The 27314-nt window shown below is 39.3% G+C and overlaps 1 protein-coding gene across 8 annotated transcripts in view; it reads left to right on the forward strand.

The window, feature by feature from the left end:
- PIGU (phosphatidylinositol glycan anchor biosynthesis class U) overlaps positions 1-27314 on the forward strand; it is a 126751-nt gene that overhangs the window by 16648 nt on the left and 82789 nt on the right. For all 8 annotated transcript variants that reach the window (XM_027078541.1, XM_027078546.1, XM_027078547.1 and 5 more), the window contains exons 3-6: positions 4444-4503; positions 5941-6003; positions 13674-13783; positions 15985-16085. In XM_027078541.1, coding sequence (XP_026934342.1) covers positions 4444-4503; positions 5941-6003; positions 13674-13783; positions 15985-16085 — 334 coding nt within the window. The remainder of the gene's footprint in view (positions 1-4443; positions 4504-5940; positions 6004-13673; positions 13784-15984; positions 16086-27314) is intronic.

The raw sequence follows: 27314 nt of genomic DNA on the forward strand, positions 1-27314 counted from the left end.
AGGGTAGACCATGTATAGACTAGTCTTACAAAGACTGAAGCCAGCTTCTAATTAGCTTAACCCCTAATTAGATTAAGGTGATACAATTCTAATTATCAATACTTGCCAGGAGCTTAAAGAAACCCTTACTGGAAGAAAATCCAGAACCTCTACAATTTCTTTTGCACAGTGTCTGTCATTCAATTAAAAGTTACCAAGCATAATAAAAGATAGAAAAAAATAGGCACTAAAAACAAACTCACAAGTGATCCAGATATTGGAGTTGTCAAACTTGGACTTTAAAATGACTGTGACCTGTGATTGATATGTTCAAAAAATAAGTGACAAGATAGTGAATTACACCAGGGAACTGGAATATGTAAAAATGATCAAAGGGGAATTCTAGAACTAGAAAACATAATAACAAATTAAGAATGCAAAAGGCAAGGTTAACAGCAGATTACACAAAGCTGAAGAGAAGATAAGTGATCTGGAAGATAGAAAATAACCATACTGAAGCTTGGAGAGAAAAGGATAGAAAATAGAGGGAAAAAAAAAAAGCAATCTATGAGATACAGTAAAAAGTAAAAAGGTTTAACATACATACAAATAGAGTTTCAGAATGGGAGAAGGGACGGAATGAGGAAGAAACAATATTTGAAGAGATTAGTGGCTGAAATTTTTTTAAACTTATGAAATATTTCAATTCAAAAAACTCTGTAAACCCAAGCAGGATAAATTCAAAGAAAACACACATCATAATAAAACTGCTCAAAACCAAAATAGGTTAAAAGCAGCCAAAGAGGGACAATTATCTTTAAAGAGAAACAAGATGGAAACTAACCCTTCAACAAAAATGAAGGAATCCAGGGCTTCCCTGGTGTCGCAGTGGTTGAGAGTCCACCTGCTGATGCAGGGGACGCGGGTTCGTGCCCTGGTCTGGGAAGATCCCACATGTCGCGGAGCGCCTGGGCCCGTGAGCCATGGCCGCTGAGCCTGCGTGTCTGGAGCCTGTGCTCCGCAACGGGAGAGGCCACAACAGTGAGAGGCCCGTGTACAGCAAACAAACAAACAAACAAACAAACAAAAAAGAAGGAATCCAGAAGACAATAAAAAGGTATCTTTACAGTACTGAAAGAAAATATCTACTGACATAGAATTCTATACTAAGTAAAATATCTCTAGAAATAAAAGCAAATTAAACAGGTTTCCAAGCAGATAAAAATTGATAGCATTTATTGCCAGCAAATTCACATTTAAAAAAATACAAAAAGGCAGAAGGATTATGATCCTTGACAGTTTCATGGAATGTAGGAAAGAATAAATAACAATGGAAAAGGTAAATATATGGGTAAATCTAAATAAGTATTGACTGATAAAACAATAATAATAATGTATTTTGGGTTTAAAATATATGTAGAATTAAAGCTATAACAACAATAACAGGAAAGGCTGAGAGAAGCTATATGGAGTTTAAAGTGTTCAGAGGTCTCTTTATTGTTTAGGAAGTGGTAAAAGTAATCATTTATATTATACTTTAATTAAACTCAAAGACTTATGTCATAATCTATAAGTTAACCACTCAAAGAATAGTAGCTAAATGTATAACCAACAAGCTAATAGAGGGGAAAATGGAATAATAAAAAATAGTGAAGCAAGCAAGAAAGGAGAGAAAACAGCATAGAGAAAATGGGACAGATGGAAAATGAAATAGTAAGACAGTAAACTTAAACACACATATATCAGTAATTATATTACATGTAAATAGACTAAAATCCAGCTAAAAGATAATGATTATCAGATTGGGTTAAAAAATAATTATATACTGCTTTTAAGAAACACATTTGAAATATATTAGGACACATGAAAAAGTAGAAAGTAAAAATATAGGAGAAGACATATCATGCAAACATTACCCCAAAACAGCTGATGTAGCTATACTAATATTAGATAAAGAACACTTTAAGGCAAGAAACATTGCTAGAGGTAAAGAGGATTATTTTATAATGATAAAAAGATCAACACCCAGAAGATACAGTAATTCTACACATAAATTCATCTTACTACATAGCTTCAAAATATATAAAGCAAAAGTGACATGACTAAAAGGAGAAATAGACAAATCCACAGTCAAAGAGGGAGATTTTTAACTATCTCAGTCACTGATATAACAAACAGACCAAAAATATCAACAAGGACATAGCAGAGTTGAATAAATCCTTAACAAACAACCTAGATGTCATACATAGAATATTACACCATTAAATGTTAGTATGCACATTCTTTTCAAGTGTTTGTGGAGTGCTTATCAAAATTGACCATATTATGGACCACAAAGCAAGTCACAACACATTTTTTTTTTTGGCAGTGCCGCGTGACATGCGGGACCTTAGTTCCCCAACCAAGGATTGAACCCATGCCCCTTGCAGTGGAAGCTCAGAGCCTTAACCACTGGACTGCCAGGGAAGTCCCCACAACACATTTTAAATGATTGAAATAATACAGAGTATTTTCTGTGACCATAATAATAAATACATTACAAAAATATAAAAAGAAAATAAAAATAATTTGAAATTACACTATAGTCTCAATTAAAGAAGAAATCTCAGGAGAAATTAGAGTATTTTGAACTGAATGATGTTGATAAAACAACATATCAAAATTTGTATTATGCAGCTAAAGCCATACTCAGAGGAAAATGTATTGCTTTGAATGAATATACAGTTGGCCCTTGAACAACACAGGTTTGAACTGCACAGGTAGGTCCACTTATACGCAGATTTTTTCCAATAAGGACGTACTGCAGTACTGTACAATCTGAGGTTGGTTGAATTTGAGGATGCAGAACCATGGATATGGAGGATCAACTGTAAAGTTGTACTCAGATTTTTTTTTTTTTTTTTGCGGTACGTGGGCCTCTCACTGTTGTGGCCTTTCCCGTTGCGGAGCACAGGCTCCAGATGCGCAGGCTCAGTGGCCATGGCTCACGGGCCCAGCCGCTCCGCGGCATGTGGGATCTTCCCGGACCAAGGCACGAACCCGTGTCCTCTGCATCGGCAGGCAGACTCTCAACCACTGCACCACCAGGGAAGCCCTGTACTCAGATTTTTTAACTGTGTGGGGGTTAGCACTCCCACATTGTTCGAGGGTCAACTGTTTTAGGAAAGAAGACTAGGACTTCCCTGGTGGCACATTGGTTAAGAATCCGCCTGCCAATGCAGGGGACACGGGTTCGATCCCTGGCCTGGGAAGATCCCACATGCTGCGGAGCAACTAAGCCCGTGCACCACAACTACTGAGCCTGCACTCTAGAGCCTACGCGCCACAACTACTGAGCCTGTGCTCTAGAGCCCGCAAGCTGCAATTACTGAGCCCGCGTTCTGCAACTATTGAAGCCCACACAACCTAGAGCCCGTGCTCTGCAACAAGAGAAACCACCGCTCAACGAAGAGTAGCCCCTGCTCGCCACAACTGGAGAAAGCCTGCACACAGCAACGAAGACCTAACACAGCCAAAATAAATAAATAAACAAAGAAATTTTTTTAAAAAGTCTAAAAATCAGTGATCTAGGTATCATCAGAAAAAGTAATTATCCCCAGAAAAGTTTGAAGAATTGTGTATTGTAAAGTTTAGAAATTAAAGAAGTATAATAATCATTAAAGCCCAAAGTTGGTACTTTGAAAGACTAATAAAATTAAGAAATCTCTGGCAAAATTTGTCAAGATTAAAAAAAAAGAAGACGCACATTACCAATATTGGGAAAGAAAAATCACTATAGTTCCTGTAGACACTAACAAATAAAATATTATGAACAATTTTATGCCAAAAAAATTGTAAATTTTTGTGAAATGAACATATTCCTAGAAAACCAAGAAAAAAAATAAGAAAAGAAAAGAAAAAAATAGCAAATGGCTAAGAAAAATATAGCAAATCCAGATAGTGTTTTATCTGTGAAAGAAATTGCATCTGTAATTTAAAATCTTCTCTCAAAGAAAACTGAGGTTGAGATGGCTTCATGGTGAGTTAATTTCCCAACTGTTTGAGGAGGAAGTAACACTAATCATATAAAACATCTCAGAGAATAGAAGAAGGGAAAACATTTTGCATTTTATTTTATGAGTTCAATAATCCTGGTCCATTATGGAGTTTCCCGTGCCTATTATATATGTCTTAAAACTAAAATTCACCTCATACCTTTACTGTGTAAACAGCTCTTCACCAGGTATTTAACACATTAGATTTTGTTTATTCTCTTTACTCAATTCAGCAGATAGTCCCAGTGGCACAAAATGATTCAAGTGATGCTAAATAATTCTCCCTCATATGTACGCTGGCAAACTAGCATGGAACAGTATTCTAGGAAAGAAAGAGATTTTTGTTGACAGAATAGCCTCCTCCCCACCCTGTACTCTGGAAGCTGATAACATTAACTTTTAACTTAATGTATTTGTTTTTCTCCTGCAGACTCCATTAATAATATACCTCTTTCATTTCCTGATTGACTATGCTGAATTGGTATTTATGGTAAGTAACCTTCCTCATAAAATCAGTATGTATGTATTTTTAATTTTAGAGTCTTTTTTTTTTTTGTGGTACGCGGGCCTCTCACTGTTGTGGCCTCTCCCATTGCGGAGGGCAGGCTCAGCGGCCGTGGCTCACGGGCCCAGCCGCTCCGCGGGATGAGGGATCTTCCCGGACTGGGGCACGAACCCGTGTCCCCTGCATCGGCAGGCGGACTCTCTACCACTGCGCCACCAGGGAAGCCCAATTTTAGAGTCTTTTAAAATAAATTTATTTATTTTATTTTTGGCTTTGTTGGGTCTTCATTGCTGCACATGGGCTTTTCTCTGGTTGCAGCGAGAGGGGGCTACTCTTCGTTGCGGTGTGCAGGCTTCTCACTGCGGTGGCTTCTCTTGTTGCGGAGCATGGGCTCGGGTGCATGGGCTTCAGTAGTTGCAGCATGCGGGCTCAGTAATTACAGCTCGCGGGCTGTAGAGCACAGGCTCAGTAGTTGTGGTGCATGGGCGTAGTTGCTTCGCAGCATGTGGGATCTTCCCGGACCAGGGATCGAACCCAAGTCCCCTGCATTGGCAGGCGGATTCTTAACCAATGCGCCACCAGGGAAGCCCTAATTTTAGAGTCTTTTATCTTCTTGTTTTTAAGGGGAAAAAAATCTATATTAGGAGCTGAGGAGTTTCTCAGAACATAAAAGCAAAAAGCTATCTTAAATGTGAATTCATGGAACTGTGATAGTTTTATGGATGTGTGAGGAGTAGTCTCTGGCATCTGACCAGTTCCACTTCCTTATAGTTTTAAAATTTGATTTCTGGACTATGTATTCTTGAATTTCTAGCTTCATTCAGGGTTCTATGATTGGCTTTAATTGTGGTGCCAGTATAGAGGGCATCCGGAATTTCCTAAACATTCTGCCAAGACATTCTGTGCAGAGGACATGGGCCAGATGAGACTTTAAGGGCAAGAACCTTCAAAATTGAGAAAACAGGGCTATGTTTTGAGTGTAGAAATTTGAAACACTTGTCTAATCTAGAGTTGAAAATCTGGGTCAAGTAGGAGGTCCACTGAGGTCTTCATTAATAATTATAATGGCTGTGGCTTGTTGAGGGCTTACTGTGCGCTAAGTACTTGACCTGCATCAGGCCTGCAAAGCAGTGGGTATTATTCTCATTTTATAGAAAACTTAAATAACTTGCGATTACAGAGCAGATGTGGGACACCAAACTGATGTAAGCCTCAGTGGGTCCTAGTCCTCAGAGTTTTCTGGTCAGACCTCCCTGAAGAGGCTTTATCTTTGTAGTCAAAGTGAGGGTTGAAGTTCTACCTGAATGTAAGAATTCAGTACTGGATAGTCCATCACCATCCCAAAACTCCATGCTCTGGCAGCATTCCATTACTCCTGTACTAATTAGAGTCATTTCCTTTTATTTCTCTTTCTCTTGACAGATAACTGATGCACTCACTGCCATTGCCCTGTATTTTGCAATCCAGGACTTCAATAAAGTTGTGGTGAGTAGTCAGTGGGTGGGACAAAACCAGTGAAATTCGGTAGCCTGATGATCTCTGTTATCACAAAAAATCAAAGGTCATGTACTTAAAGATCAGCTGTCTTAAAATCCTAAGAAGTGGGAGTGAAGCTTCTGGCTTGTTCAGCCATCCCTGGAATGACCAAACCCAAACCAATAAGACAGCTTTACTAATATATATAGAAAGGTCAGCTTAATCTTCGTGGCTTAATATCCACTCACCTATCCAGGTTCAGACTTTTTGGAGTAAATGGAGTTGAACTACTGTTATATTAATGAAGACCCTTAAAAATCTTCCATTCTGGGCTTCCCTGGTGGCGCAGTGGTTGAGGGTCCGCCTGCCGATGCAGATGACGTGGGTTCGTGCCCCGGGCCGGGAAGATTCCACATGCCGCGGAGCCGCTGGGCCCATGAGCCATGGCCGCTGAGCCTGCGTGTCCGGAGCCTGTGCTCCGCAACGGGAGAGGCCACAACAGTGAGAGGCCTGCATACCGCAAAAAAAAAAAAAAAAAAAAAAGTCTTCCATTCTTTTCACCAGTTTTTCTTTCCAAAAGAAAATGAATAGAGCTTTTAACTCACTGTCTTATGCCCATCCAAGGTAAAACTGGATTCCCAATGTAGTTTCTATTTCCCTGCAGAGAGCAATCTTAATTGGAAAATTTGGCATGTATTAAATACCTATTGAAAACCATATGTAATAGCCAAGGAGAATTGTGTAGTGGGACCATTCTCATTTTCCTGGATTCTGAGAGAGTTAACAGATTAACCATGTGTACTATCTATGTAGTTATTTTAAAAATTGTCTGCAGTCCTCATTGACTGGCTGGGAGCCACTGAGAGGATTTAGACTGGGGTGAGTGAAGGCTGCATTCCATTGATGTTGTCTGTTTGTGGTTCATTTTCACTTGTGTTACCAAGTAATAGAACCAGAATTAGCAGTCTGCCTTTCTGTGCTCTGGTCATCAGTAACATAAAGTGGGTAAATTCTAGAATTTTAGACCTCAAAGAGGTTTTTAAAATATCTGGACTGAGGGTTCTTAATTTGGGGTCCATTTATAGGCTTAACGGGTCTATAAAGCCCTTGAAATGGTACGAAAAATTGTGTGTGTATGTGCTTATATCATTTTTTCCAAGAAGAAAGTCCATAGTTGCTATCAGTGCTCAAGGAGTCCTTGATTACCCCCCTTAAGGGATTAAGAACTGCATATTAGAGACTTAACATCACTAAGACCAGGGAGTATACATCTTAAGCTAATGGAGCATTTGTGACAACATGGGTGAACCTTGAGGACATTTTGCTAAGTAAAATAAGTCAGACAGAGAAAGACAAATACCGTATGATCTCACTTATATGTGGAATCTAAAAAAGTCAAACTCATAGGAATAGAGAGTAGCTTGATGGTTGCCAGGGGCTGGGGGGTGGGGTAAACGGGGAGATGTTGGTCAAAGGTACTAACTTCCAGTTGTAAGATGATTAAGTTCCAGGGATCTACTGTGCAGCATAGTAACTCTAGTTAACAATATCGTATTGTATACTTGAAAGTTGCTAAGAGAGTAGACCTCAAATACTCTCACCACACACACACAAACACACACACACACACATAGTTATGTGAGGTGATAGGTGTTTTAACTAACCTTATTGTAATATTTTGCAATATATGTATATAATATGTCCAATCATCATGTGTACCTTAAACATATACAATGTTATATGTCAATTATATGTCAAGAAAGCTGGAAAAGAAAAGAAAGGAAAATTTTAGGGCTGATGTAAAATGCTTTAACAGGATTCCCTAGAAGGCCAGAGATGAAATAACTGGGCATGAGATTTATAAGCAGAGGAATTCAGAAATAAAATAGTAGTGGTTATTTTCTTCTCCCAAGGTAGTTCGTGTATGTAAACTCCAGTCTTTGTTCTTTGAAGTTACCTGCTCAAATATTTAGGGGTGGGACTTCCCTGGTGGTGCAGTGGTTAAGAATCCACCTGCCGATGCAGGGTCCATGGGTTTGATACCTGTTACGAGAAGATCCCACATGCCACGTAGCAACTAAGCCCGTGTGCCACAATTACTGAGCCTGTGCTCTAGAGCCCGCGAGCCACAACTACTGTGCCTTGAACCCGTGCTCCACAGCAGGAGGAGCCACCGCAATGAGAAGCCTGCGCACCGCAACAAAGAGTAGCTCCCGCTCGCCGCAACTAGAGAAAGCCCCGCGTGCAGCAACAAAGACCCAAGGCAGCCAAAAATTAATTAATTAATTAATTTAAAAACACCCTCTTTATCTCATCTATGAGAATTGGGCGATTGGGATTGACATGTATTCACTGATGTGTATAAAATTGATGACTAATAAGAACCTGCTGTATAAAAAAAAAAAAAAAGTGCTTTGTACCAGAATGATTACTGTGTGTTGTAGGGGGAGGGGGCTACTTGATAATTTTATGTTGTTTTCCATAATTCCTTGGAATTTTCTTTCTAAAATAGATAAATTTCCTTTAGGAATTCCAGAAAGCCTTTAGAGAAATATTCTTAAAATTGTTTGCTTTACAAATGTATGTTATTATTTTATTGAGAAATAAGATTAAAATCATCTTTCTGATTTTAAGATAGAAAAACTAATGTAGAGAATTTGCCATTCGCAGACCTTCATTAAAAGAATGATCAAAAAATGTGTCTAAGAAGGAAATAAGTGGAAGGAAGGACAAGCATTTACTGAGTAAAAGAACAATAATGAAGACTTATTTGGGGACTGTTACAACAAGATGGATTGATTCACATGTTTCAGTGATTAGAATGGACATCTTTGGAGGCCACTAGTCTGCCTATCATAGTGTGCTTGGTACTTTTACTTTCAGCATCCTAGTGGGCATGTCACTGGTGGTATCTCCTTGTGGTTTTAATTTGCTCTTCCCTAGTGACTAATGATGTTGAGCATATTTTCATTTGTTTATTTGCCATTTATATGTTTTCTTTTGTAAAGAGTCTGATCAACTTGTTTCCCATTTTTATTGGCTTATTATCTTTTTATTAGTGAGTTTTAAGTTTTCTTTATATATTCTGGATTTAAGTCCAGAACAAATAAAAGTTTTATAAAAAAAAATCTATTAAAAAAAATTTAGGGGGTGAAGGGTCATGATGTTTACAACTTACTTTCAAATGGTTCTGGAAGAAAAATGGTTCCCGTGTGTGCTTTTGTCTGTGTGTGTGTGTGTAGAGATAAAGAAAATGTGGCAAAATGTTAACAGTTGGTGGATCTACGTGTTTTATTGAATTATTCTTTCAACTTTTCTGTAGTTTGAAAGTTTTAAATATAAAACACTGGAGAAAAAAATAGCATGTATATATGGGATATATGTGAATATCTAAGGGAGGTTTGGTGGCTTTCATCTAAGAACACAATCAGATCTTTTCAAAGAAAATATAAAACTGAAATGTGTTGGGGGTTTTTTTCTGAAATGTGTTTTAATGAAAGTTGATTCGAGATGCTACCATCATATGCATTCCTTTTTTTTTTTTTTTTTACTGATCAGCTGTCATATACTCCAATTAAAACAATTTTTAAGGGGAGGAGAAGCTTATGGGGAAATAATGAAACTAGGTTTCAGTGAGTTTCTTAACAAAGTCAGCTTCAGTGTCAATAGAAGAGATACTTTTAATTTAGTGCGTCAGTAATTTTAATTCATTTCTTAGTTATTTCTGACTTTATATGGAAACATATAGAGATCTCTTTTTTTTTCTTCGTGTGATTTAAAGAGGGAGAGAGAAAACTGAATGAGCTATTGTCAATACCCTGGTTTTGAGCACACCAAGGCAGGGTATGCTATCTGTTATCACCAAGATAAAACTTTATCACCAAATAAAAATTTGGAATAGTTTTGCTTCTCCATCCTCAGAATTCAGCCTACTAGAACATTACGTTTCTTGGTTAGAATAAGAGTTTCATTTACCCTGTGTCAAAAATTAACTCATTCTAAATGGCAGACTTTGATGATACTAACATACTACTGTTGACTTGGATAGAATATTAGCACATCTTCCCCCAAATCTTTCCCAGTTTGTCAGAATGGGCCCATATCATATAGTCTGGAAGTATTTTAGTCTTGCTAGAATTTGAGATTTTTTATCCCTGGTAATGAAGCTGTGTCTGCACCCAAATGCATCCTGGTAAACTATGGTGCAGAGATGGAAGACTCCAGCCCCACCCCAATCTCCAACTTGAGCATGTGGAATATGAATGCTGATTGATTGTGACCAGTTGATTCTCATGACATTTTACATCTGCCTCACTTGACAGAAGCAATGTTGGTCTAGTCTGTCCTTTGCTGAGACTGCGCTTATTTGGAACTCAGAATTCATGTTAGAAAGCTACAGGTGGTTTGATAGGGAGTGATAAAAACCTGTATCCCCTACTATGCTTAGAGGGTTGTGAATTTGGAGGATAGGTTCCTGAATTTGGAATGTGCTGAGGCTAACAGTTGGAGATACAGTGGGGGTGGAATATTCACCCCCCTATAGGTTTTGGGGATGCAAAGGGGTGTAGATACAGCTTCAGTGATTAGAAGAATCTCTTTATTTGGAGTAGGGGAATTATGTCCTTGCAAAAATCAACCTTTCAAGGGACAGGGAAATGGCTGCATGGGGTAGTGGGTAAAAGGGAAGGAAAACTCCACCCTGGAAATTTTTTTTAATTCAGAAATTTCTGCTAAAATATAACATACATATGGAAAAGCTGATTAATGATTACAAAGGTAACACATTCAGGTAATTACTTTTTAGGTCACTTTTAACCTCTCCTGCTTTAAATCTCATTGTTGTTGAGGCTTCTGAATATACCTAGAAATATACCTATCTTTGGATTTTAAATTGTACTCTTTAACCTTATTTATTTATTTATTTATTTTTGGCTGTGTTGGGTCTTCATTGCTGTGGATGGGCTTTCTCTAGTTGTGGCGAGCGGGGGCTACTCTTCGTTGCGATGCGTGGGCTTTTCATTGTGGTGGATCCCCTTGTTGCGGAGCATGGGCTCTAGGCTCGCGGGCTTCAGTAGTTGTGCCGTGCAGGCTTCAGTAGTTGTGGCTCGCGGGCTCTAGAGTGCAGGCTCAGTAGTTGTGGCGCACGGGCTTAATTGCTCTGTGGGCATGTGGAATCTTCCCAGACCAGGGCTCGAACCCGTGTCCCCAGCACTGGCAGGCGGATTCTTAACCACTGCACCACCAGGGACGCCCCTCATTTATTTTTATACTTCTAATATTTTCTTGGTGTGTGTGTGTTTAATTTTCCTTAGATTTTTAGCCACTTTCCTGTCTCTAACTGGATGCATGGGGATGTTTTAAAGGGATTTTGTCTGTGCTTAGGGGATCTGAGTCAATATTGAGTTCTAAGGCCAGGCATAATGGTACCTGTGCTGGTGAGATTGGGGGAGACAAAAAGAAAGGTAGCATCGAATCTGGGGACTGCTGACCTGACTGCCCTTCTCTTGTGGAGACTCTCCTTTCATAAAGTCTTTCTGTTTTAAAGTATTTTGGAAGATTGGGGTTACAAGGAAGTTTTCTTTCCTTGTTGGCACAGTGTCACCTTTGCCCAGGGCCTACACATCCCTGTTTAACTGCCTGCATCTCTTACTGTAGTCCTGCTGGCTGGCTTCCAGCCTGGGGAATGGGCCTGTATTCCCATCTGTCTCTCTGGCTGCTACTGGGTGAACTCCCTGTTTCCTTTTAACAGCCTTCTTTGTGGCTCTCACACCCTCCAGGTGGCCTTCTTTTTGCAGTAGAACTCTAGAACCCTTAGCTAGTGGGGCCTCCATCCTTCCACCACTGCTGCAGCTGTCCTCATTGACTGCTTTGTTTGCTAAGCCAGCCCCCTTCTCTCTGATAAAAACACCTTAGTTTATATTTTTCCCTTTTAATTAAATAACCCCAGCTGTGAATGGCAGCATAAATCTTACTGATGATAATTCCCACCGTTTAACTTGGACTCCCAGAGATGATCAAAGGGAGGTTTTTGAAGTTTGTTCAGGTTTTTTTTTTTTGCGGTACGCGGGCCTCTCACTGTTGTGACCTCTCCCATTGCGGAGCACAGGCTCCGGACGCGCAGGCTCAGCGGCCATGGCTCATGGGCCCAGCTGCTCTGCGGCATGTGGGATCTTCCCGGACCGGGGCACGAACCCGTGTCCCCTGCATCGGCAGGCGGACTCTCAACTACTGCGCCACCAGGGAAGCCCTGTTCAGGTTTTTTGATTAAGCCTCTACCTAAACCTCTGCAAGAAATCTGTGGTTACCTGTATTTCTATGATTATCCTGGGATTTTCTTTTGAACTGAAAGATGGCTCTTAAAAATTTTTTTTTAGTTTAAAAATTTAAATATCCAAAATATCTAAGACATGCAAAAATGTATAAAGAATAATACATACTGTGAACCTATTTCAGCTTAAAAAATAAAATACTTTACATAGAGTTGCCTCTCTCTGATACTTTCGTCTCCTTACTCCTTCTCTCTAGTTACCACTGTTCTGAATTTAGTGTTTATCGTTCCCACACATGGCCTTAATTTTTTGTGCATTTGTAAATATACCTAAGTAACATATAGTGTTATTTTGCATGCTTTTAACTTTATGTAAATGGTGTAATGCAGTATTCTGTTGCCATCTGTGTTTTCATCCTTAAATCTTTAATCACACACTACTTTGGCTTCTCTGAATTACTCTGTTTTATAATAGGTTGTGGCATTGATTTTATACTATCTACGATCATTAAATCAGCAGGGCTACCCATTTGGGGTTCAGAGGCTTTTTCTATCTGTAGTGTGACCCATGTTTGCTTATAGGGTTGCCTAACTTTCTTTCAATCTGGAACACACCCATGAGCTTGTTGGGACACGCACAGGGGAAGGCAAGAGCTTTCCACCCCCATCTCACTCCCTGTAAACTCTCCGGCTGCCCAGCCACACCCAGCCTTCCTCCTCCTTCTCTTCATCATGGTCATTTCCCACTTCCTCTGTGAAAGTCAAAAACTTGAAACAGGAGCACTCAGAAGAAAACCCAGGACACTGTGACATTCAGGGGATCGTTCCACTTTGCGTGAAAATATTTCGCTTTGATGGAACTTTGGAATCCTTAGGCCGCTGATGATAACTCTTAAAAATGACTAAAAGCTGCTTTGCCATTCAATCATTCATTTAGCCATTCAACAGATATTTATTGTTTGCTCACTGTGCCAGGTATTCGCAAATAAACATGGTCTCTGCCCTCATGGAACTTATAGTATAGTGAAGGAGAAAGATAGTCACATAAATAAATAAAAAAGTTCTAACTGTGAACAGTGTTATGAGATTTTTACAGTCAGGGCAGTGAGTGTGCCTTCCTGAGGAAGTGACAATTTAACTAAGATCTAAAGCTTATGTGGGGGTTAACTAGGGAAAGAGAAGAAGAGGTTGTTTGTTCTAGGTTAAATGCAAAGAACTGGGAGCAGGAGGGCAGTGGCATGTTCATGGTGCTTGAACCCAGAAAGTGAGAGGTGTGGGGAGCGAGCGTGAAATGACCCTGGAGAGGTAGGGCCAGGTCAGACAGGCCATGTGGGCCATGGAAGAACTTTTGTCTTCATCCTAAAAGCAATGGGAAGTTATTTGTCTCATGTGTTTTGTCATTTTTTTCCAGTTTAAAAAGCAGAAACTCCTCCTAGAACTAGACCAGTATGCCCCAGATGTGGCCGAACTCATCCGAACCCCTATGGAAATGCGTTACATCCCTCTGAAAGTGGCCCTCTTGTAAGTATTCTCTGACAAAACAGGGCTCAGTGCCAATGAATGTGAGGAAAATCTGATGAGACTTTCTCATGTTGTTTGTTGTATTTTTGGAGATTTGCAGTCTTAGTCATCAAGTATTTGCTATATTTCTGTTGCACAACTGGGGTTCTGGCCAGGAAAAGAGACAGAGCCATCCTGTCTCTGTTGGGACAAAGCCTCACACAAGCACATGCACAATCGACCCTTCACAAATGCTTTTTCACTCGATGCTGATCTGGCTCCAGCCTCCTTGTAACCAGTGTTTCTAAAAAAAAAAGGTTTTCCAATTGTGATATATGGATTGCATAAAATTCTGATCTTTATGCAGCAGTTATTTCAAGCAACTCCTATGTTTCACATACAATTTAGTCCCCCATTTGTAGTTCAGAAAACTGAAGTAAAGTACCAAACAGACCCATCCCAGCTGGATGACCAGTATGAGAGAGTGGAACTTACTGAGACTCTATGAAAGAATTCTTTAGGAGTACCAGTGCTGCCTATAACTTTAATTCTTTCAGGTTATTCCTGTTTATATTCCTGAGATAGGCAAATGGGAATAATTATTCAGTCAAGTAATAGTAAATGTTAATAATATACTAGTTCCTAAGGATACACAGTAAAACAAGGCAGACAAGTTTCCTCATGGAAAAACATGACCTTAGAGCTTCACATTTAGAAGGGGCCTTATGAGGACAGTTTGTTCAACCCTTTGCCTTGTGTGTGACTCTTCTATTCAGTATTCCAGATAGGTGGCTGCATAGCTGCTTCTTGAACATCACCTGCTATTTAGAAATGGCTTTTTTTCTCCTCCCACCAAACACATTTGAGGTATCGGTTAATATCTATGTATTTTAGAAATATTGGTGGAAACTACCTAATAGAACTAGAGGTTTGGCAACATTATGAATCCCTTATGGACTCCTATGTCTCCAGGGGGTAGTTTTGTAATAGCAGCAGCCATTTCTTTAAAGGTTGTAGAACAAGCCTATCTAATTGCTGAAAAAAAAAATCAACAATTTCTGGGCCTTTAGCTTTAGAACTGCTAATCTTACAGCTCTGAGAGGTATTGGATTTAAGGTCTTTATTTGCGCATAATAATTATAATCTCTCCCTGAGACACTGGTATGTTTCTTCCTATCTGATAATCAGAATTATGTAACTGGTCTCCCTTTTCACTTTGTCTGCCAGGAAACTCAGAGCCAGATTTAAAGCTGATTACTACAGTGTTGTAGAAGACCCATTTGTTCTTCTTTCCCTAGCCTTTACTTTTTCCTTTTATTTATGCTTTCCCTGGTCTTGATTCTTTATTTGTATTTTAATTTTGCTCTCACTTTTTATTATCTGTTCTCATTTGAGCTGCCTCAAATCTTTTGTGGAAGCAGGGTAAAAATAAATAAAAACACAGTTATGACTGTATAAGATTTCCCTATTCAGCATTTCAAATTTATTTTTTCAGTCCATTCCTTCCCACCTCAGGAAAAGACTGTTTCAGTTTAATTCCCTCCCAGTGAAAGTTCAGGTTGTCCTGTGAAGTTCAATGGCCACTAGCTTACTGAATTCAGCAGATACTTATTCTGTCCTTTGGGTCTGGCTTGGTGGATATAGCTTGGCTGCCAAGAGAACTAAACTTAAGCTGCTCTCACCTCTTGAATGGGGTAGCCTATGTCAGAGCTTAGGAACCTGATTGAGGAAACAGTACTTTCCTGGTTTTCAGAGATAACTGTAGCCATTCCTAAAATATAGGGCTCTGTGGGAATTGGTAGAATTTTTGTCACTTTTGAAACCTGAAGTAATAAAAAATATAGGTTTAATGCCAGAAAGACCTGATTTTGAATGTATTTATTAGCTTGTAAAACCTTAGGCTACTTAACCACTGAGTCTCAGTTTCCTCACCTGCAAAATGGGAATGATGTTATTGCTGGTTTACAGGATCCGTGATGATGAAATATGATGGTTTTCCATATAACACATAGCACAGAATAGGCAGTGAATGTTCAGTGCCTTTTACTCACTGGCCACCACCCCACTCCATCCTCTTTTACTTAGGAAAACTTATTTCTAAGAAGTTGCCTTCCCTTGAGTATGGTTTTAGTAAACCTCTTGAACTTCCTGGCTATGGTGGCCAGGACTCCCTGGTCCTTTGACCAGGATTACTAATGCCAAATATGTGTGTTTTTCCCCAGCTATCTCTTAAATCCCTACACGGTCTTGTCTTGTGTTGCCAAGTCTACCTGCGCCATCAACAACACCCTCATTGCTTTCTTCATTTTGACCACGATAAAAGGTAAGGCCCCAAAGGAAGTTCAGTCCCTAATTTGTGCAGGCTTTTGTAACACTTATGCTGTGGATTAAAAAAAAAAAAAAAAAAAAACACTTAAAAACATTTTTTTAAATTACACAAGTAATTTTATAGAAAATTTAGATAAGCCAAGAGAAAAAAATTAATTAAAACATCCTGAAATTCTGCCACTCAGAGAGTCACTGTTAACATAGTTTAAACAAAAAACAAAAACTTCTAAAAGGCTTACAATGAGAATAGCAGTGTTCTGCCCCTTTCTTCCCATCCCTAGTTCAACTTCTTTGATGGAACTACTTTATTTTTTTGTTAGTATTTATTTCCATATTTCCAAATAAGACCTCGTATTGCTGTTTCATGAATTATAAATTTTAGACATTATCTATTGTATTCTTATTATGGGAGATAAAGATTTAGCTTTCTTTTACCAATATCTTCACTTCCCTTCTACCTGGTTTTCCTAGAGAAGTTATGTCACAGCTTTGATTAAATCAGTAGTTGGTACCTATATTTTATGACAGTATATGTATTATTCACTGCTGGGAAAAGTAATAACTATGGTTGTTTTTTCTTTCTTGTACAACCTTTTATTTTTTCTGGGATTAGTAATTGTGGGGTTTTTGCTTGTTTTTGTTTTTGTTTTGCTTTATCTTTCTGTACCAATCACTTTTTTCCCCTCAATTGCTCTGCTAGATCTTTCAAGTGCCTAACAATACAGGCATACCTAAGAGATATTGTGGGTTTGGTTCCAGATCACAGCAATAAAGCAAATATTGCAATAAAGTGAGTCACACGAATTTTTTGGATTCCCAGCACAGATAAAAGTTATGTCTACACTATACTATATTCTGTTAAGTATGCAACAGCATTATGTCTAAAAAAATGTACATAGCTTAATTTAAACATACTTTATTAATAAAAAAATTTAGCCCCTAATAAGAGAATCAGCCCGTCCTTTGAAGCTTTGAAGCCAGGCATTGACTTCTCTTTTCTAGCTATGAAAGTCCTAGATGGCATCTTCTTCTGAAATAAGGCTGTTTCGTCTACATTGAAAATCTGTTGTTTAGTGTAGCCACCTTCATTAATTGTCTTAGGTAGATCTTCTGGATAACTTGCTGCAGCTTCTACATCAGCCCTTGCGACTTCACCTTGCACTTTTATGGTCTGGAGACAGGCTTCTCTCCTTGAACCTCATGAACTAATCTCTCCTAGCTTCAAACTTTTCTTCTATAGCTTCCTCACCTCTCTCAGCCTTCATAAAATTGAAGAAAGTTAGGGCCTTACTCTGGATGAGGCTTTGGCTTAAGGGAGTGTTGTGGCAGGTTTGATCTTCTCTCCAGACCACTTGGACTTTCTCCATATCAGCAATAAGGCTGTTTTGCTTTCTTATCATTCATGTGTTCACTGGAGTAGCACTTTTAATTTCCTTCAAGAACTGTACATTTGCATTACCACTTGGCTAACTGTTTGGTGCAAGAGGCCTAGCTTTCATCCTATCCCAGCTTTCAACGTGCCTTCCTCACTAAGCTTAATTATTTCTAGCTTTTTTTTCCCTTTTATTTATTTATTATTTTTGGCCGCATTGGGTCTTCATTGCTGCGCGTGGGCTTTCTCTAGTTGTGGTGTGCAGCCTTTTCATTGAAGTGGCTTCTCTTGTTGCAGAGCACGGGCTCTAGGCACATGGGCTTCAGCAGTTGTGGCACGTGGGCTTCAGTAGTTGTGGCTTGTGGGCTCTAGAGCGCAGGCTCGGTAGTTGTGGCACATGGCCTTAGTTGCTCTGCGGCATGTGGGATCTTCCTGGACCAGGGATCAAACCTGTGTCCCCTGCATTGGCAGGCAGATTCTTAACTACTGTGCCACCAGGGAAGCCCTATTTCTAGCTTTTGATTTAAAGTGAGAAGTATGCAACACTTCCTTTAACTTGAACACTCAGAGGCCATTGTATGGTTATTAATTGGCCTAATTTTAATATTAGGAAGGAATAGGGAGGCCTGAGGAGAGAGAGAGAGGTGGGGGAACAGCTAGTCTGTGAAATAGTCAGAACACAGACAACACTTATCAGTTGTTTGCCATATTATGGGCATGTGGTGCCCCCAAACAATTAAAAGAGTAACATCAAAGATCACTAATCACAGATCACCGTAACAAACATAATAATAATGAAAAAATTTGAAATATTGCAAGAATTACCAGAACATGACACAGAGACACAAAGTGAGCAAATGCTGTTGGAAAAATGGCTCTGATAGACTTACTTAATGCAGGGTTGCCACAGACCTTCAATTTGTAAAAAACACAATATCTGCAAAGTACAGTAAAACAAAGTAGGTCTGTAGTTTTTTTAAAAAATGTTAACTACATCAAATAGTTTATTGGTTCCATTATTTTTCTGGAGATCTGCCTTACACATCTTTCATCCTGTACCAGTCTGTCCTGGTTGTTGTCTGGTCTTGATGCAAAGCTGTCATAGTGGAACTTTTCCTTATAATTCTCTTGTATTGTATCCCTTTCCTAGATTCCTTTTTTCGTTTACTGATTTTTTTCCTCGGTTTTGCTAAAGTACTTCCTCTAGTAGTTTTCTAAGAAAGGGTGTGTGAGATATGTATTTTGAATCATTCCACACATGAAAAAATGTGTTTTTCTAACTTAGCACCAGTTTAATAGTTGGGACAAGGTATAGAATTCTAGACTGGAAAAAATTTTCCTTCAGAATTTTGAAGGCATTGCTTCACTGTGTTCTAGCATTCCGGTTGCTGTTGGACAGTTTGAAGCCATTATACGTAACCTAATTTTTTCTTTGAAAGATTTAAGATCTTCTTTTTATCCTAAGTATTTTGAAATTTCATGATGCTATGTCTACTTGGTTCTTTTTTTCATTCATTACTGGGTACTTGGTAGGCCCTTTCAAAATAGAGACTAGTGTCCTTTAGTTCTAGAAGATATTCCAGTACTGTTTTTCAGATTCTCTCTCCTCTCTGTTTTCTCTGTCCTCTCGTTTGGGGTGTCTATTGGATATTGGACTTTTTGGATTGATCTAATTTGCGTGTTTTATTTTCTATTGATTTAAGTTCTTTCTTGGTCTCCAGTTGTTTCTTTGAAGCATCATTATTATTTTATCACCATGATATCCTCTCTTATCTCTCTGAGTTTTCTTGGTTTTGTTTTCAGTTTCCATTTGTTCTAAGCATAATCTCTTTGTCTTCCTGGATTCGCCCCCACCCCCACCCCCGCCCTGCCTTCTTTTTCTGTTTGTCTTGGGCTCTGTCTTTCATATGGGTAGATTTTCTCTTATTTATGGTGATCCTTGGCTGTCTGCTTATTATTTAAGAATGTTAGAAGGATGGGGTATGTAGGAATAGTCACCTGGCTGCACATAGTTGAGGTGAGACCTGGGGTTCTGTCTGGTCTGTATACAAACGTTCAGCTTGATTCTCATCTCTGTAACTTACCCCCACCTGCCATAGTATCTGATACCTTCAAGGTGCTGGATCTCTCAGAAGTTGTATGGGGTGAGTTGGCCTGATTTTTATTGGTATTCCTTTCTGCAGGCCATTGAGCTGTAATTTCTTCCATAATGCTCAGTCATTTATCCCTCTTCCTCCTGCTTTTAATGTTTCCACTATTATGTTAAAATTTATTTTGCTGTAGTCTCTTCTGTTAATTTGTTATTTAAGACTATTTTTAATGCTTTATTGTCATTTTAGTGAGGTTATTGGAGGGAAAGATGATATACATGTGATTAATCTACCATTTTTCACTAGAAGTCTATTAGCATTGGAGGTATATATTTCCAGATTTTTCCCTCATTTTTCTTTTACACTTTTAAATATTGTATCGGTTAACTGTCATCACAAAAATGTTATTTGACAAACCACTCCAAAACTCAGTGGCTTAAAACAACAATATGCATTCACTTAGCTCATGTGTCTGTAAGTCAGATAGGTGTCAGCTGATCTAGGTTGAATGTGGCTAGGCAGTTTGTTGGTTTCATCGGGGCTCATTCATGCATTGGCAGCTGACTGTAGTTGGCTCATCTAGGCTGGGCTCTTCACCACATGTCTGTCATCCTCATGGACCAGGGGACTAATTTAGGCATATTCTTCTTATAGTGATGGCAGGCTTGAGCTTTTAAAGTTTCTGGTTGTATCACATGTGCTTACATCACATTGATCAAAACAAAACATGGCTGATCTCAGGTGTGAGTATTTCCATCCTGTCCACAATGGCGGGGCACTGCAAAGTTATATGGCAAAGAGCCTGGATGTAGGGAGGGGTTAAGAATTGGGGACAAAAATACAGTCTGCCACATGTCAGTAAACATTTAGTCTGTCATTTTTCATGGCTGCTTACTGTTCCGTTGTCTTGATGAATAAATAGAAATTCTTTAACCAACTTCTATTAAATATCTAGTTAATTTCCCAGTTTTCAGCTGTTTAAATAATACTATAATTTTCTTTCTTTTTTTTAATTTTTAATTTTTAAATTTTTTGGCCTCATCATGTGGCTTCTGGGATCTTAGCTCCCCAACCAGGGATCGAACCCGGGCCACAGCAGTGAAAGTGCTGAGTCTTAACCACTGGACTGCCAGGGAATTCCCATACAGTTAATTTTCTAATGTAATTTCTAACAGTAATTGTCACACACATGTTCAATTATTTTCTTACTCTAAAGTCCTAGAAATAGAATTATTGTGTCACTGCGTGTATACCTTCTTTAGGATTTCTGAAATTTATCACTAAATTGCCTTCAAGAGTTTTACCAACGTGTACTCGGATAAGAAGTATATGAGAGCTCTTATTTCCCTACATTATTGCTGAATAATTTGCACACTGAGGAAATAAAGACTCAAAAGTTGTACATAGGACCTTTTACTTAGAGTTTACTTACCTTTTCTAGGGTGGCACATGGGAATGACTTAGGTCTTCATAAGACATTGCTTCTCTTGGAGTGGTTGTAGTTAGTCTTTCTGTAGGTCATTTAGTTTAACTTATTATCAGGTTACTTGAAATGACTCTTTGCTGTCTGTGAACATCCCCTGCCTCAGTTCCTGTTTCCAGAGTGTCCAGCTCAGGTAGACTCATTTATGAAGATGCCTGGTGTCCATTAAAGTAAGGACTGTATGAGGCAGCCTGGCAGAAGGGATTGAGCACTGGTCTTTGGAAATGTCACCTTTAAAATAGCTGAGCACAAAGGTAGAAAGACTAAAGACATGCTCTCTGAGGTGTGTACAATAGAAGTCTCACACAAAAATGTAAAGTATGCCATTTTAAGAACATCTTTCAAAAGACCCTTTAAGTCAATGGAACGATTTTGTTTGGGGGAAAAAATGTAAAAAAGTTATATGTCACTCCTTTGCAGCCACATTGTTTTGGTTCCACAGAAAAAAAATTTTTTTATTATGTCACTCTAGATTTCTGTCAAATGAATTTTATGAACATTTTTGTAATATTGTATGCACAATTTTGTTTTAATTTTATTACTTGTTTCGTATGAATCATGAATGACATTAGTCACATTTGTTAATTTCTTTACATCAAAATTTAAGTTTTTAAAATTTTAGGAGTAGTTCAAGTACGTGGTAAAAATAAAAGAAATTCAAACATATGAAATGAGAAGTAAAAGTCTTTTATCATCCCACCCCACCCCACCTCCACTTCCATTCCTCAGGTATGTTTGTCATGGGGTCCTAGGCCTTCCCTTTTGCTGGACACTTAAGTTATTTTCCATTGTTGGCAGCTGTAAGTAGAGACTGTCGCAAGTAACATTTCTAATCTGTTAAAATATTTGAAGAATTCTATTTTAGTTAGGTCTCTGAACTATTCTCTTTGAATATATTAGTAATCCCTATTAGCAGTATATACAAAGTTCAGTTATAAAATCTGCAGGTCATATTTCTATATTTCACATTTGTACCACATAATTAGATATTTAATAAAATTTGTGAAGGAATAATTCACTCTTTAAAGAAGAAAACAGTTGGGAGATTTCACAAAAGAAGGGATCTAAATGACAAAAACTATGAAAAAATATTCAACTCCTTAGATAACTAATAAAGAAAAGCAAATTGAAATAACAAAGAAGTGGTTTTTTATTCCCTTTCAAATTGGCAAAGATTTTAGAAGATAATTCTCAGTTCTGGCAAAGTGCTATCAAACTGGCATTTTCCCACATGGCAAGTTGACTTATAAATTAGTACAGCCCTCTTGGGAAGCAGTTTGGCAGTAGTTCAAGTGTTTGTTCTTTTGATTTATGAATTTTAATTTTGATAACCTATCCTAAAGTAGTGCAGAATTACAGACCAAGCTTTATGATGCTAAGTCATTAATTGCAGGATTATTTATAATGATTAGAAAAATTGGAAAATACTTCAAAGTAGAGAGAGGAATGGCTAAGTAAAACACGGTTTGCCCATGTAATTAAAGAAAATACAGTTTACCCATGCACACGATATTTGAAAATAATTGTAAATTATGTGAGGATACATTTATTTTTTAAAAGCTGAATACAAAATTGTATATTTTAATAAAGTATAATCTCAACTATGTTAAAACTACAACACAAATAGAAATAGATTCCAAAAGAGTAATATTTGTTTCTGCAGAGTAAGTTCGTGAGTAATTTTTATTTCCTCCTCATATCTGTTTTTTCCCAAAGTTTCTTCAATGAGCACATAATTTAAAATAAATTGATTGATAAGAAGATAGGGACAGTGGAAGTAAACTATGTACCTCTCTCCCCAGACTTCCGTGGAGCAGGTGCCCCCACAGAAGGGAGTGGCCTCATTTGCTTTGTCCCCTTGACTCCTTCTACTTGCCCTCCTTTGACTTTCTTTGTGGCAGCCCAGGGTTGCCTGGGACACGCTGAGAGCCACAGGCCAGGAGAAAGCCCAGGCCATTGTATTGTGATGTCCTTGTTGGGGTGTTGGCCAGGAAACTCAAATCTGTGGGCAAGATTGATTTGTTTAGTGGAGCAGCTTGGGTTTTACTTCAAAGGTTGGGGCTTTGGTGAAGGAGCTACTTAAAATACTCCATCCCTCTGAAGTCATCTTCATTAGGCTTTCAAAAGGAAAACAAACAGGTGTTAATAGGTACTCCTGCTTATTCACTGTTGGTGTTTGTCAACAATGAGATGCTCCAGACTAGAAATTCTTGAGGTTTGCCGCCCAAGGACCCTTCTGATTCTCCTTATTCCACCAAAAGAGACCTGAGTGACAGGGCTTGCTTCCCAAGGAAAAAGAAGAATCAGTACTATCAGAGGTGGTTCAGAGTAAGAGCTCAGGCTGCTGTGATGTCAGACAGATGTCAATGAAAAAATGTTACCTGCAAAATCAGTAAACAAATGTGTCACAGCCCTCAAGCCATCACATTACAGCTGCCCCTATGATGAGCCCCGAGGGAACTCAGGATAGAAACAGGATGCTCCCCATCTAGAGGTCAGCCACTGCAGCCACCCCTGAAGGTGCACCCTGAGGAGACTCAGGATGAGAAAGCACAGGCCCAGATAGCTGAGGTGCATATCAAAGGAATGATTTCAGAGAGCCCAGACGCTTGCATCTTCCCATACATAGAAAAGCGCTAAATTCCTTAACTTGAGATACCTGGTTTTCTCTAATTAACAGTAATCTTTTGATGTTCCGACTACATGGTCTTTGTTGCAAAAACTACTATATATCTTGGCTCCTCTCTTACGTCTTTGGAAGCAGTCTCTCAGAGCTATCTGAGATGCTGTGTCCCAGGCTTAAGTCCTCAGTTTTGTCCGCCACATAAAACATAACTCTCAACTTTTAGGTTGTGCATTTTTTTTTCAGTCGACACAGATCTGATAGCTAATTCTAGTTCTAGCACTTCCTGGCATTATCACTTTAAGCAAGTCACTTAACTGTTTAGGACCTCAGTTTCCTTGTCTATAACATGGGGACTGAAACAGTCCCTACTGCATAGAGTAAATGTAAAGAATGAGATGAGGAGGAAAAAAAATGAATGAGATGGTGCATGTGAAACACTTAGCATAGTGTGGGAGCATGAACTAGATGCTCAGTAAATGGTGGTGCTGATTGTTACTCTTGATAATATTAAAAGATCCCTCAGGACTTCCTCTTGGGAGAACACCAGAATCACAACTAACTGCTGAACAATTATTGACAGGAAAACACTGGAACTCACCAAAAAAGATACCACATGTCCAATGACACAGGAGAAACCACAATGAGATGGTAGGAGGGGTGCAATCACAATAAAATCAAATCCCATTACCACTGGGTGGGTGACTCACAAACTGGAGAACAATTATAGCACAGAAGTCCACACACTGGAGTGAAGGTTCTGAGCCCCATGTCAGGCTTCCCAACCTGGGGGTCTGGCAATGGGAGGAGGAATTCCCAGAGAATCAGACTTTGAAGGCTAGCAGGATTTGATTGCAGGACTTTGACAGGACTGGGGGAAATAGAGACTCCACTCTTGGAGGGCACACAAAAGAGTGTGCACATCAGGACCCAGGGGGAAGGAGCAGTGACCCCACTGGAAACTGAACCAGACCTACCTGCTAGTGTTGGAGGGTCTCCTGCAGAGGCAGGGTCGGCTGTGACTCACCAAGGGGACAGGGACACTGGCAGCAGAAGCTCAGGGAAGTAATCCTTGGCGTAAGCCCTCCCAGAGTCCACCATTAGTTCCACAAAAGACCCTGTAGGCACCAGTGCTGGGTCGCCTCAGGCCAAACAACAAGCATGGAGGGAACTCAGCCCCACCCATCAGCAGACAGGCAGATTAAAGTTTTACTGAACTCTGCCCACCAGAGCAACACCCAGCTCTACCCACCACCAGTCCCTCCCATCGGGAAGCTTGCACAAGCCTCTTAGATAGCCTCATCCACCAGAGGGCAGACAGCAGAAGCAAGAAGAATTACAATCCTGCAGCCTGTGGAATGAAAACCACATTCATAGAAAGATAGACAAAGTGAAAAGGCCAAGGACTATGTACCAGATGAAGGAAGAAGATAAAACCCCAGAAAAACAACTAGATGAAGTGGAGATAGGCAACCTTCCAGAAAAAGAGTTCAGAATAATGATAGTGGAGATGATCCAGAACCTTGGGAAAAGAATGGAGGTAAAGATCAGAAGATGCAAGAAATCTTTAAAAAAGACCTAGAAGAATTAAAGAACAAACAGAGATGAACAATACAATAACTGAAATGAAAACTACACTAGAAGGAATCAATAGCAGAATAACTGAGGCAGAAGAACAGATAAGCGACCTGTAAGACAAAATGGTGGAAATCACTGCTATGGAACAGAATAAAGAAAAAAGACTGAAAAGAAATGAAGACAGTCTAAGAGACCTCTGGGACAACATTAAACGCAACAACATTCGCATTATAGGGGTTCCAGAAGGAGAACAGAGAGAGAAAGGACCCAAGAGAATATTTGAAGAGACTATAGTCGAAAACTTCCCTAACATGGGAAAGGAAATACCCACCCAAGTCCAGGAAGTACAGAGAGTCCCAGGCAGGATAAACCCAAGGAGAAATACCCTGAGACATGTAGTAATCAAGTTGAGAAAAATTAAAGACAAAGAAACATTATTAGAAGCAACAAGGGAAAAACGACAAGTAACATACAATGGAACTCCCATAAGGTTAACAGCTGATTTCTCAGCAGAAATTCTACAAGCCAGAAGGGAGTGGCACAATATATTTAAAGTGATGAAAGGGAAGAACCTACAAACAAGAATACTCTACCCAGCAAGGATTTCATTCAGATTTGATGGAGAAATCAAAAGCTTTACAGACAAGCAAAAGCTAAGAAAATTCACCACCAAACCAACTCTACAACAAATGCTAAAGGAACTTCTGTAAGTGGGAAACACAAGAGAAGAAAAAGGGCCTACAGAGGGCTTCCCTGGTGGCGCAGTGGTTGAGAGTCCCCCTGCCGATGCAGGGGACACGGGTTCATGCCCCTGTCTGGGAAGATCCCACATGCTGCGGAGCGGCTGGGCCCGTGAGCCATGGCCGCTAAACCTGCGCGTCTGGAGCGTGTGCTCCACAACAGGAGAGGCCACAACAGGAGAGGCCCACGTACCGCAAAAAAAAAAAAAAAGGGCCTACAGAAGCAAACCCAAAACAATTAAGAAAATGGTAACAGGAACATACATGTCAATAATTACCTTAAATGTGAATGGATTAAATGTTCCAACCAGAAGACACAGGCTGGCTGAATGGATACAAAAACAAGACCCATATATATGCTGTCTACAAGAGACCCACTTCAGACCTAGGGACAAATACAGACTGAAAGTGAGGGGATGGAAAAAGATATTCCATGCAAGGGGAAATCAAAAGAAAGCTGGAGTGGCAATACTCTTATCAGATAGAATAGACTTTAAAATAAAGAATGTTACAAGAGACCAGGAAGGATACTACATAATGATCAAGGGATCAGTCCAAGAACAAGGGCTTACCTGGTGGTGCAGTGGTTAGGAATATGCCTGCCAGTGCAGGGGACACGGGTTCAGACCCTGGTCCAGGAAGATCCCATGTGCCACAGAGCAGTGAAGCCCGTGAGCCACAACTACTAAGCCTGCACTCTATTGCCTGCGAGCCACAACTACTGAAGCTTGTGCACCTAGAGCCCATGCTCCACAACAAGAGAAGCCACTGCAGTGAGAAGCCCGTGCACTGCAAGGAAGAGTAACCCCTGCTCACTGCAGCTAGAGAAAGCCTGCATGCAGTAATGAAGACCCAACACAGCCAAAAATAAATAATAAATTTATAAAAAATATACAAGAAGAAGATATAACAATTATAAATATATATGCACCCAACACAGGAGCACCTCAATACATAAGGCAAATGTTAACAGCTATAAAAGAGGAAATCAACAGTAACACAATAGTTACTATTGTAATTATTGTAATAGTGGGGGGCTTTAGCACTTCACTTACACCAATGGACAGATCGTTCAGACAGAAAATTAATAAGGAAACACAAGCTTTAAATGACACAATAGACCAGATAGATTTAACTGATATTTACAGGACATTCCATCCAAAAACAGCAGATTACACTTTCTTCTCAAGTGCACACGGAACATTCTCCAGGATACATCACATCTTGGGTCACAAATCAAGCCTCAGTAAATTTAAGAAAATTGAAATCATATCAAGCATATTTTCCAACCACAACGCTATGGTTTATTAGAAATAAATTACAGGGAAAAAAACATAA

The sequence above is a fragment of the Aethalodelphis obliquidens genome, unplaced genomic scaffold (genome assembly GCF_003676395.1).
Source record: "Aethalodelphis obliquidens isolate GAN/ISIS:26980383/991018 unplaced genomic scaffold, ASM367639v1 scaffold42, whole genome shotgun sequence".
In the NCBI taxonomy this organism is placed as follows: Eukaryota; Metazoa; Chordata; class Mammalia; order Artiodactyla; family Delphinidae; genus Aethalodelphis; species Aethalodelphis obliquidens.